At 32.2% G+C, this 13,674-nt stretch overlaps 2 protein-coding genes across 3 annotated transcripts; one reads left to right on the top strand and one right to left on the bottom strand.

The window, feature by feature from the left end:
* Window positions 1-659: 659 nt before the first annotated feature.
* On the top strand, window positions 660-3,539 carry LOC140742499 (uncharacterized). Its single transcript, XM_073073396.1, has one exon. It carries the CDS (start codon window positions 787-789, stop codon window positions 3,433-3,435), a length of 2,649 nt encoding a protein of 882 aa, XP_072929497.1. The 5' UTR covers window positions 660-786; the 3' UTR covers window positions 3,436-3,539.
* A 5,511-nt stretch (window positions 3,540-9,050) lies between these two features.
* IFT54 (intraflagellar transport 54) lies at window positions 9,051-13,037 on the bottom strand. 2 transcript variants are annotated; one of them, XM_073073742.1, is made up of 7 exons: window positions 12,868-13,037; window positions 12,510-12,675; window positions 12,109-12,226; window positions 10,915-11,996; window positions 10,658-10,825; window positions 9,838-10,049; window positions 9,051-9,280 (listed from the first exon to the last, which is right to left on the bottom strand). In XM_073073742.1, exons 2-7 carry the CDS (start codon window positions 12,642-12,644, stop codon window positions 9,124-9,126), a joined length of 1,872 nt encoding a protein of 623 aa, XP_072929843.1. In that variant the 5' UTR covers window positions 12,645-12,675; window positions 12,868-13,037; the 3' UTR covers window positions 9,051-9,123. The 2 variants fall into 2 exon arrangements, with proteins under 2 accessions (XP_072929843.1, XP_072929842.1); XM_073073741.1 differs by having other exon boundaries at window positions 12,750-12,872.
* Window positions 13,038-13,674: the final 637 nt, after the last annotated feature.

The following is a 13,674-nucleotide window of genomic DNA, read 5'->3' as shown; positions in this document are numbered from 1 at the left end:
GTTGGGGTAAGTCCGGAAAGGGGTTAAGACCGTATGACTCAAATTGTTCCCAAATGCGAGCGTATTTTTTAATGTAGGCAACATTGTGCATGACGCCATATTGTGTTTCCGCGCCCCGCAGTTCCCGTCCGTCGCTCGAATGAACTGAACGCGAGTGTTGGAGAATTTAAAAAATCAAGGTAATTTTTGTCCTTTTTTCTCATATCCGATCTTTCCCTTGAACTTTAACTAGAATAATTTCTGGAAAATATAGCTGGTTTCATTGATATTTCGTCTGAATAATAAGTTTTTAGTACCAAACCTCATATTGATCTGATTAATATAATCCTCTGATCACTATTACTTGATATCCGGTGTTACCCCTCACGGGTAAAGATCGCATGATCTTCGCCCGTATAAATCGAAAGCATTGGTTGTCAAACTTTTATTTCTTGATTATTTTGTTCGTAAAATGTTTTAACTTTATTTCTTCAGATATATTTTATTCTTATTCTGCCGTCTTGAGAAAACTGTTTGAATTTTTTTTTATTATTACATGTTATAGCACAATAATTATTAAATTATAGTACAATAATTATTATATTTTTACTATTATTATACTAGAATTGATTAAAACTACGTCTACAAATTAGTCTTGAAGATACAAAACAAGTATTGTTTTTTAATACGCTTTTTCTAACAACTACATGTAGATATAAGACAAACAACATAACTGTTGTTTTAATTAATCTTCTAACCTATAAATTGGCAGATTTACATCATTATAAAATATGTACTTACTTGTAGATGCCGCGAAATTACACTAGAAAAACCACGCGAGCTATGTCATACACACAAGAAGACCTGGAGATAGTTGCACAAAAAATAAAAGATAAAAAACTTACGTACGCTGCTGCTTCACGAGAGTACGGTATTCCATCATCCACTCTTAGTGACAGAGTCCTAAACAAGACGAGAAAGATAAGCAGTACACTCGGCAGGGCAACAGCAATTCCAAAAGAACATGAAGACAGACTCGCCAACTCTCTTCGTGTTCTCGAAAAATGGGGATGGGGATTGTCTCGAGAAGAAGTTTTGGACATTGCCCAAGAATTTATAAATAAAAATTGCTTAAATTGCCCTTTTAATAATGGAAGACCGGGAGCGGACTGGTTTATCGCATTTTGTCGGAGACATAATTTGTCCATTAAAAAGCCGCAACCTGTAGAATACCTCAGGAAGAAAATGACCGATCCTTTTATTATCAATGAGTATTTTAAACTGTTGGAACAGACCCTGCTTGAATTAAATCTAACAGATGATCCAAAGCGCGTATGGAACTTGGACGAAACCTCGTTATGTCTAGACCCTACGAGGACAAAAGTTGTAGGCGCCAAAGGAGCAGCTTGCACGCGGACCACTTACGGAAGCGCCAAAGAGAATATAACTGTTCTCACCACTGTGAATGCAGCAGGTGAGAAATTAGACCCCTTGATAGTGTACAAGGGAAAATACTTATATCAACAGTGGATGGTGGAGAACGTAGGCTATGACTTTCAGCTTACTTATGCCTCAAGTAAGCGCGGGTGGATGGAAAGTGAAATTTTCTTCAACTACATGTTAAACGTTGTCATTCCCAATTTGGGTGATGATAGACCGGTCTTGTTACTGTATGATGGACATGTTAGTCATGTTGACGACAAAGTAGTAGAATTGGCAGTGAAACACAACATAACCATCCTTAAGCTTCCACCACATACGTCCCACCTTTTACAACCGCTTGACTTGGCCGTCTTTAAGTCCTTCAAGAATACTTGGGATAAAAACCTTGTGAAATGGCAGCGGCAAAACGTTGGTATTAAGTTACGAAAACAATATTTTGCCAAAATGTTCGCAGACGCATGGCAACAAGTAAAGCCAGAAGTAATAAAAAATGGTTTTAAGAAAGGTGGTATTTTTCCATTTAATGCTTCTGTAATATCCAAAGAAAAATTCGACCCAAATGCTTACATACGATGGCAAAAACATATATTTCAAAATCATCTCAGACAACCTAAACTCCTGAAGCATTTATGTTTAGAGGCAGTGAACAAGACAATAATTTTTAATGACAGATCTGACCCAGTTTTTAATTTTAACAACCCCAATCTTGCAAACAAAAATTCATCTGCATTGAACCCTGAAAACCAAGACCACATTTCCTTTGAAGATTTACTTTTAAAACAAATTGCACAACAACCTGCAAACACTAACAACAAGATTGCTACTAAATTAAAACGTGTCGCAAAAGGTGGAGAAGTGATTACAAAATCTTTCCTGCAAAAACAGAACGAAATAGCACAAAACAAAGAAAAAGAAGCTCAGAAAACCAAACAGAAGATAAAAAGAAAACAACCTCAACCTAGGAAACAAAATGAAGATCCTGCTAAACCTGGACCATCGGGAATACAGAAAAAAAGGAATCAACAAAAACCTACAAACCCTTCACAAACTTTGACAGATCAGACAAATAGAAAACAATATATAACAGCAAAAGGAAAAGGTATAGGAAAGAAAACCAAATCTGATAAAGAAAATATAACTTTGGATGATGGAAAGAATAATAATGAAATTAAGGATATAAGAGTGAGAAGTGAGAAGGATGATAAAATAAATTTGACAGATTCAAAAGTTCAAAGGACGATCAAAAAAGGAACCACAACAAGAAAGCGTAAATCGCGAAAGGACAAGAATATAACATCTACTCAAAATACAGGCACAAAAAAAAGTGTTATAAAACGAAAGAGAACTTCTAGTATTGATACGACAGATGAAAGCCTTCTAATGAGCGTTCACAGTGATTCTGACTTATATGATGTGGAATTATTTGACTGTGATATGTTCACCGAAATAGACCCAATCGATTGTGACAAGATCCCAGAAAAACACGGTAATATAGAAGAACAGGGCTGTGAAAATAAAAACGATAAAGTCACTATTTTGTCTTCCATTAAACTGAGACCTGAAAATCAGGCTTTTTATAAAATTCACGGATCGTTAAACTTACAACCAATTGAAAAAGACTATGATCTATTTACCTTAAAACAACCCAAACTTGAAACAAACCAGAAACATAAAACTGAAACTGACGGCAGCTACCATGAAGAGGATGAGTATAACGCTGGTTCGATAACATACGAAATTGGAGATACAGTTCTAGTTAGGTATTTTAAAAAAGTTTGGAGATATTATGCCGGTGTCATTGAGGCTATCAATAATTTAAACCCAAAACTCTACACTATATCCTTCTATAAGACCATTAAAAAGAAAACGGACGTATTTTTTAATATTCCAAAAATTGAAGATCGAGATTTTGTACCTGATATAAACATAGTTAAAGAAATAAGACTACTACAAATTCAAGAAAATCCAGCAAAGTATACCATCATGGACGATGATGATGCAATTTACTTTTAATTTTTTTTATTTCTATTTAAGATATTTCAATTAAGATACTGATACTAGGTAGTAACTAGATATCTTTCCGTATTTAAGTATATAAGAAAATGTCTTGCCTTAATTGTTTGTGTATATTTTGTTCGCCAGAGTATTTCTATTATGATCTCACGAGTGATACTACGAGTAAGTAGCTATTTAGCCGTAATGTTTAAGTATACCGACTTAAAGTACAAAGTGATACCAAATGTGATTCCTATTAATTATAAAATTCAAGTTTTTATGAAAGTCTATAGAGTTTTTATTGTTTGTAAGTTATATAGTATATATAGTTACCTATTAAGTTAATAACTTATTAGATAACTTTCATCTAACTGGATTTGTGATTTAATAAAGTTGATTTATTTCTTAATACTTATTACTTTTATTTATGAACATCAAGTGAACTGACTCACTTTTATTACTTCAATTATACATTCCACTTATACATTCCAAAATAAATACTATATTCAGCTGTGCACTATTTTTTGTGCAATTCTACTTATATTTAAAATAATATCTTATGATACTTCACACATACATTCCACCTACATACTTTCTCAACAGCAAATAGCAAAAATCGCATCCATTCGATCTTTCCCTCAAATGGGGATAATTAATTTTATATCACGGCGTGCGTAAATGGACGTTTTACGCACGCTTCGCGTGCGCAAAACCCCCATTTCCGACCCCGTAATATAAAATTTTATACAACACGCGGACGAAAAATGTTTTTCTGACTCGTGTGATTGCAGTCCTCGCCTGCGGCTCGGCCTGCAAACTCACACTTGTCAGAAAAAAATTTTTCGTCCTCGTATTGTAATGTACTATTAGCAAGACAAAGTTTGAGAATCACAAAATGTAAAAAAATATGCATCTGGGGCAAGATCGGATGCCAATATGTAAAAAAAATAATAATAATATTAGAACACTTTTATGCAAACTTGTATATAACTCATTTTTGCACATCTTTCTGAGCGTTAATGTTCGGATAAATATTTTTATACACCTTATTCTCTAAGCAATAGAACTGCGTTTAAAGGACCATCCGAACTTACCCCCAAAGTTATTTTTTTCATAATGGCCCAAAAAAATTAAGACTTATTTTTACGTACGTATAACTCAAAAACGGTTTAATTTAAATGAACAAACGAAATTTAAAGCTAATCCACGTTTCATAAAGAACCGTTTGCGCCACATTTCAGAGATTCATATACAAATAATATCGAGAAAATCAAGGTTTTAGAACATCCTTTCAATTGGCCAAAATTCCGTCCGTTCTTACCCCAACACACCTTACATACTTACAAAAAAAAAAAATTTAACAAAAGATACAACCGACTTCTATGTCACTACAAAGTAAAAAATAATTGAAATAAATGTTGGTTTAGTACATATTTCTGAAGTCAGCACTCAATATATTTCGTTGGATAACGATGTAAACAGCGTGTCTAATATGAGCGCCTACTTCAACAAGTAATTAATTAAAAAAATCAAAAACCCGACTGCACCAAAAAGGCTGAAGTAGAATTTCAAACCATTTAATTTAATGTAGGTTGTATAGTTAATTTAAATTGGTTTCATTTAATTTTATATAATATAATTTGATTTAATTTAATTCAATTTGCATGGTTGAAAACGCTGAATAAAAGGCTATTCATATTGTATGTAACATCTTTTCTTACTGTTCAAAGCAAATAAATTATCTTTATCTTTATCTTTTTTTTGACACCCTACTCGATAGGTTTGGTTAACTTTTTTAAAAACGTGTTACTATTTCGCAAAAAAAACCACCATTTACGGTCTATTAAATATATAAATTCAGTAAATCAAAGTTTCGGTCATTATTTTTCCTCGTTAGAGGTAGTATTTCATTATTATTATCCAACAAGCCTGATACAAAATTTCATAGTGTTTGCTTCAAAATTGACGATTATTCAAATGAACTTTTAACCCTTATTTTACCCTCTACGAGGTTGATTTTTCGGAGGGGGGTAAATAAATGTGTCTTTGTTCCTATCCAGAAAGCCAAATACAAAATTTTATAGTAGTTGCTTCAAAATTAAAGGATTTCAAAAAAACTGTTTTCCCCTATTTTACTCTCTTAAGGGTAGAATTTCCAAAAGGCCTTTCTTAGTACTTATTCACACTATATAGAGAACCTGTGTGCAAAATTTCAGAACTGTAAGGTCATTGGTTTAGGCTTTACGTTGATTTCTGAAAAATGAAAAAGTCATTTAGTTACTCAGTCAGTCAGTCATCTTGCTGTTTTATATATATACAAATATTTTTTTATATTCTCCGTTTAATTTCCTTTCATTTGGTACCCTACTCGATAGGTTCGGTTAACTTATTTTTTTAAATGTGTTACTATTTCGCGCCAAAAATCCGCCATTTTGTTTTTTTTTTTACTAACACCTATCTAAGGACACTCGGGTCATTGAGACAAATATAATGACACCTTAACTGTTGAAATTCATCCAGCCGTTTGTTAGATCGGATCAAATAAAGAAAGACAAACATACAAGATACGCGCGAAAAACATAACCCTTCCTTGGCAGTCGGGTAAAAATATGTACTAAACCAACATTTATTTCAATTATTTTTTACTTTGTAGTGACATAGAAGTCGGTTGTATTTTTTGTTAAAAAAATTATAATACTTGTGGTTAGCATGTCTTACTGATACAATATATTACCATCAGATATGCAGGTATATTTATCATAAGTAACACATAATGAACACAACTAGTATTTATTGACTTTATAGATCAATCATACATCATTATTATCATTTTTTATGCTGTTGCAACATCATATCTTAGCTCTTATATCCTATATGCTTATTAATGCTAGATTCGCATATTAAGTTACAATAAATAGACAAGTGTTTTAAAGAATTACAAATCAAGTTTACAAACAAATTTTTATTTAAAGTGAATAATAATATATATGAAAACAATTTAAATATACAACTGTACAAACCACTGTTTTTAGTCCAAGCGTAGTAACATTACAGCATTTAGCTCGTTCTGTTAGTGCCACTGCAACATCACCAAGTCATTAACACTCATGAACAAGCAGCTGCAACCCACACGTTCTACTGTTGGGCAGAGCTCTCTCCCCACAACTGAAAAAGCCAGTGCAGATTAGTGGAAAAAGAAAAACCCAAAAAATCTAAGGTTTATCAAGCAATATTCAGCTATGTACTACAAAGTTTAATAGTATTACTATTGCTAATTATATGAATAAAATTTGTTGGTCAAGTTATACACATTGCCAACACATTACTATCTCACTACTAGATACAGGTCTCCTTTCAGGGTGAGAGGGGTTTAGGCTTTAGTCCGCCAGACTGTCAATTTGTGGATTAGTAGACTCGAATCACAGACACCCTCGATTTTTTTTGCAGAAAATAATGTAACAATTAATTACTATAAATATGTATTAAAACCTCAGACCTCCCTGATTGAAGCAGAGATCTAACCACTACATTATAACTGAAGTTTCAGTTGATCATATCAATTAAATTGTGAGTTTGTTGTTTATTCACGAAAATTTTCAACAGGGATTTGTCATAAATATTTGCATGCAACACAATATATGGGTAGGGTACTTCATAGTGCACTTGACTTGTCTTTTTTACTATACTTTCATATTTTCAATAATCTATCTTATATTTAACAAACAAACCATGCAAAGCGATTTTTAACTAGATTATCTACATACAAAACTATTCATCTACAGAGCGATTTGAATGGCTATTAGATGTATCACAAAGACTAACATAGCACCCACGACCCACCCTTGCTCTTCTTTGCCCCTTCAGCATATTTGCTGCGTGTTCTATACGCATTACTAATCTATGCTGATTTTCCAATCGTTCTAAGCATTTTTTACAAATCGTTTTGGGCAACGGATCTGAACGTGACACCTGCAATGCAAAAAATAATTGAATAACACATCTTACGAATGCACAGAACACTTTACTATATACTACCTAATGTTGAAAGTAGAAGATAAACTTACGTTAATTGAAAGATATCTATTGATTTTCTCAGATATACATAAACGTATGCCTTCCTCTCCATATATATGAAGAACAACACGATGCATTTCAGAACATAATCGACAAATAAATCCTGTTAGGACACCTTTATCCAAGCTCCCCATTATTCCTTTTTATTATGAACAACAAAGCCTCAGTACATGTACAAATTTATGAAAAATAACAACCACAGACTACCAATGGCTACAATTACACACAACAATAACAATGTAAGTAAAATAGATAATTACATATGGTATTATATGTGTGATAACAATAAATAACAATATTGAATTATTTTAGTCATACTAAAAACTAAAACATTATGGCAGCTATATTTTTTTTTCATTCCAGTATTTGACGCCCTTGAATCAAGTGTTTTAGTCTTCTTGCATGAAAGTTGAAATTATTTTAAAATTTTTGTAAGTAAACAATTAACAGCGTAAAAATCTGCTATATTTTATGATATAATAAACTTTTATAAACTATTATATACCCATTTTTTTTTATTTGAACAAATTAATCATGGGCGCCGGCAGCTAGTTTCAAGGGGGTGAAAATGCTATATAAAACTTTGGCTAGTTTGCGAATTAATTACCCTTATACCGGTATCGATATTATTTACCCGGCTGAAGTGTATTGGTTTTTGAGCTTGTATGTATATATATTATTAGCAGTCTAAGGGAGGGGTGGTCCGGACGCTGGCCTCTAATCCTAGGGAGTTGCTAATCCTCTACCAAATCAAAAAGCAGTGGTTGATATGTTCATTTAGAGGAAGAAAATAAAAATCACTGAAAAGAAGTCGCTGAAAATTTATCAGCGAATAGAAAATTCTCGTGAACTCATATTAAAGTCCACCACGTAAGAGGTATCAATATAACAATATTAAAATTTTCTAAATATTAATTTATGTAACACTTAAGCCGTATTATGACCAATATAACAAGAATAATAAAATTTAAATAATAATATTAACATAAAGGTGTTTTTGGTTTATCTATTAAATCGTAATAACTACGCATTTAGGTACTTATAATAACAAATAGGTACTAAAATACTTTTTTAAAAATATATAAATAAGCCTTAAAAATTTTATGGTGGTACGGAACCCTCCATATGCCAGTTCGATTGGCACTTTGCTGATTATTTGCAGTCTATGTTTAAAAATTAGAAAATAATAAAAATTATAATGTAAAGAGAGTAAACGAGTATATAGTCCTCTAAATGGTAATTAAGTCCTAGCTAAATTTAGCCACATACGCACTCCTATCCTTGCGAACTACGTTGCCTCTGAAAGTCTTCCTTACCACACCCTTCAAATCAGAGCAACGCAGAGCGCAGCAACAGTGCTGTAAGTTGTTATTACATAGATATAAAGAGTTCCACCATCTTCCATACACATGTATAAAATAATAATAGAATAATATCATGTATACCTATGTTTGTTAATTTAGTCACAAGTAAACATATAAAATTACGTATTTTTCTTTATTTCAAACTTTAAACTTTTAATAGGTATGCCATGTAAAGAATATGTAATAAAAAATGAATAACGATGTTAAATAATATTTATTATGTTAAATTAATTACAATAAAAAGATAAAAATAATTAGGTCCTACACTTTATTGCACCATTCCATTTGCTAACAACTTTTCAATTCTTGCAGCATTCTTGTGAATTGAAACTTTGAGATCAGTTATTTTTTCTTGCTTTTCTTTTATGTCCGTTGTCAATTGTTTCAGTTTTGTATGAAAAGGTACTAAGGATTCTTCATTTGCACTAAAAATGAATAAAATAACGTTTATGTTTTTTATTTACGAAGTACTAAAATCTTATTAATTGAAACAGGGTATGAGAATTATACATTCCTTATCTTTTAAGGCATCGGACCCGATTATTGATAAAGTACTAAATAAAAAAGCTAATAAATAAAAAAGCCTTTTGCGTTTTTATTTACATATTATTAATTAAAAAGTTTTTCTGTTGAGATAGTGTCAATTTCAATTTGGGGTTGTTCAATGCGTTATAGGTCCGTAAATCGATGCTGTTAGTACGACCCAAACCTTCTTCGATAAGTTTAATTTATTTCAAAACTTGCTAGAATAGGTAGGCAAAAATTGTCTCAAATTTTGGCAGACAAAATTGGTTAAGACTGATTATATTGGTTTAAGGACGTGTAAGGGTGTAAGACAACCATAGAGTATTATTATATACATGTTAAAGACAACTAACTGTTCCCTTCTTCGCCAATCAGCATCGGACATCTATCTCCATCAGTTGTAAGTCTAAAAGGGTTGCAGCTACATAAAACCAGTTATAAGGATTGTTATACTAACGTTTTCTGCTTTAATAAATCCTTAGACGTTTCTTCATATATTATAGTCCATTGCTGTAATTCTTGACGCATTACTTCGACATCCTCCTGAATATGATCCAATAATTTCCCCAGAGGATTAGCTATACGAGATAGAGCTTGTACACTAAACCGCAATTGCTCCATTTCTTGTATGAAAACATCCTGTGTTTTATGTGCTCCAAATTGCCATTCCTTAAACAACAACATGTTTTAGATAACGTGTATTTTCAAGTTATCGACGTACTCTGTAAGTACCTATATTTCATTTAAGTATACCAAATCTGTGTTGAAATAAAAGAAACAACTCTGTTAAAAACAAATAGCGCCTTTTTTGTACATTTATTTACATCTTAAAACATGACTCATTGTCATGTATGTGTACATATACATAATATACATAATGGCATCTGCGATTGACGATTTTAAACGCGAAAACACGATGCAGGTATAGTCCGCGTAAAACTGCTAGTCCACTCTGAATATAGAAATGAATCGCGTTGCCATAGAAAATTGTATGATTACGCCTGGTCGAACCAACTTCAGAGCGGACTAGCAGTTTGGTCCAGAATATACATTGCGCGATTTTGATAAGGACACGAAAGGAGCAAGTCTCTAAAGACGCGATACAGCATCGATACAATCGCCAAACACAATTCGTCGATCCTTAAAGTAACTAGTCTACTAGAACCATTGGCTTAGTCTTAAATATACGTTGAACATCTGTTTGTGCGTGTATTATCGTATCTAAGTCGTATTTAAGCAAACATGTTGAGATTTAAAATAAATATAAATAAACTTACGATTTCAGTTTTTCCAGATATTTGCGTGAATTCCTTCTGTGAATCTAATATTTGTTGAACCAAGTGACTATTTTGGTTACTAACTAAACTGTTACTTTCCTGATTCTCCACAATTCCATGTAATTCTTCGGTCATTTGATTTTCAACAATAATACTCGTATCCTCCTCCTTTAAAAATCGTTTCATGATTTACTTTTTAACAGAAATATAATAAGTAATACAGTTTTACCTTACCGTAAGTTATTATATGTACTAACCTCCTCCTGTAATGTATTTTCGCTAATAATATTAACTTTGCCCACAATAATATTTTCAGTATCACTCATTATATTATCACTTTTATCTCTAAGTCGTGGAGCCCCTGGTCTTGAAGAAGACGGTCTTACGCTTGATGGTCTGATTATAGTTGAATTACTTATATCCTTTCTATCACTGGGAAGTGGATTTTCTTCCATTCCTTCCTTAAACATTTCAGCAACACCAGCGGATTTACCATCATGAGCAGTTTTCTTCTTGTTTTCCTCAAAATCTACTTTTGTTTCATCTTTATCTGTTTTTGTTATAAGATTATCTACAGAATTTTGTTCTTCTTTCATTTCTTCCTCAATTTTAATAGGATTTAAATCTTTCAATAAATATTTTTCAGCTGAATTCGGTTTTGAAGCATGAACATTAACCTCCTCCTCTTGATTTCCTTCTTTACTCGTTGTGTTGTTGGATAAATCATCCTGTATTTTTATATCTGATTGTAAAATGTTCTCGTTTGAACTTGATTTTATATCCAGAGGAATATTATCTTCATCAAGCAATATTTTATTTTGTTCTGTAGTTTCATTAGCCGATGTGTTCCGTTCGTTATCTTCGTTTAGAACGTTATTTGCAGTAAAGCTTTTGTTTACTTGTAATTTATTCTTTAATTCAATATTATCATTTTGTTTAACTTCCTGCTTTGGTTTTTCTGGCTGCTTCTTATTGACAATCTTAGACAAAGTTTTCTTGGGAGGTGATTCTTTTTTATGTGTAATACTTTCTTTTTGCTTCGGCTTATTAAGAGTTTGCCCATCTTTCTCCTTGGATACCAATTTTTCACTGCTTCTGGATGTTAATTTCTTTGTTTCAGTATTTCTTTTCACAGGCTTTACAGAATCTTTTTTGTTTTTATTTTCAGTACTTGGAGATATTTTTGTACCCGATTTGAATTGCTTTACTGCTTCGTCTGAGGAGAGGTTTTTGTCTAAAGCCTGTGCAATGCATTGTAATAATTCATTAGTTTTTGTCGCTTCTTGTCCAGCTACTACTTTTGATGGTTTCACTGATAATGGTTGACCTGTTGTTAAACCTGTAGGACGTTTGGGGAGTTTTATTATTGGTCCAGTTTTAATTAATTTGGTTACATAATTGGCACAAACACTATATGAAATGCATACAACATAATACAAATATATACTCACTTACAACGGATATAACTTTGTTAAGAAATAATATTTTACTCTCTCGATCTTTTACATTATCCGAGTTGAGTTCGTTTTCGTCAAACAAACCATTAAAAAATCCTTTACTCTTCAATACCTATAACAAATTTAATTGAACACCGCCTGAACTCTTCGGTTAGGTTTAATACTAATACTGAGAATAGATTCTTAAATAAAACCTGGTTGTAATCGATAAATTCTACCATAAAAATGGAGTACATGGTCTACATGCCTACCAAACTGAACCCAAACATTTATGTTTTAAAGTCTTTTTAAACTATGGTGTACTTATATTTTAATGAAGGTAGGAATAGTTATTTGGCACCGGAGTTGAACAAGCGAATTTTATCACGTACCTAAGTAATTTAATCAATACTTACCGATGTCACAATGTCATGCAAGAACCTAAAGGGCGGCTTTCTTAATAACTTATCACTCAACGGTGGACGCTTAACATACTTTCCTAATGATATTTGAGTAGCTTTTATAACATTTGGATCTATCTCGTCGTCCATTGCTCATAATTTAGATAACCATTCCGGAACTCTGTTAAAATTAAACAAAATTACACATGGTACAACGTGGCCCACCCAAACATTCTGTTTAAATGTCGTAGTCACAATAGTCATAGCTGTTGTTGTATACATGCAGCATGGAAAATAGACAGTTAGTCGTAGTGTAAAAAAGCCAACATCGTTTGTGTTTTGATATTTCATAAACAAGTTACAAATAATTTACACCAGTATCCGCCTGAAGCTTGTTTTATGTCAAAGTCCACCTTTATCTGTGTTAAACAGAACGCGGGTTTAATTTATTTATTAGGCGCTATGTAAGTTAACGTATTATACGATTCGACTGCAACGTAATATGATTATTTTGTTATGGAACGAGACACGCTATTTGTTTACTAAACGGTTTCCATGGAAACAATATGTAAGTTAAGATCTTGTCACATTAGGTTAATTCAAGTTTTACCGCTAACCGACTGCCAGACTTGGTGTTGATGATGACGATCATATCGATCCAACCTAAATGTAAACAAAATCCGCTAATATTGTGTACAGCAGGTCTCAGCCGCCATATCAGGCCGTGTGTGAACTAGCCCTTACTTAATATTTTTTTGTTAAGATATTTAATTAATTAAATTGAAATAATATTTAGATAATTTAATTCAATTCAGATAATAGAAATAATATTTTATATACTGAAAAACAAAATCGTTATTTTTTTCCACTTCGTAGGTCATTTTGATAACCAAGCAACATTATAATCGCCAGTTGATCCCCTGTTACACGCACAAAAAAGTTTGTCAGACTGTGACCAATTTATTTTAGCCAGCATTATCTGTGGCTAAATATGCTAAAAATCATAGAAGTCAGAGCAAAGTAAAAAAATATTTACCTGTAGGGAAGGCATCAGAACATCACAACCCAATAATGTATGAGTTCGATTTTTCGATTGCTACAGATTCGATTCTTTATAAATAAATTAATGTTTTGTTCAGTTTTATTCGGAAGCCATATTTATCTTCACTAATTTTTTTTT

This window comes from Epargyreus clarus, unplaced genomic scaffold (genome assembly GCF_041222505.1).
Source record: "Epargyreus clarus isolate Ecla_fem2 unplaced genomic scaffold, WU_Ecla_fem_2.2 ptg000006l, whole genome shotgun sequence".
NCBI classification, from domain to species: domain Eukaryota; kingdom Metazoa; phylum Arthropoda; class Insecta; order Lepidoptera; family Hesperiidae; genus Epargyreus; species Epargyreus clarus.
The sequence above is the reverse complement of the archived record's forward strand: the minus strand, read 5'-3'. Positions and strand labels throughout refer to the sequence as shown.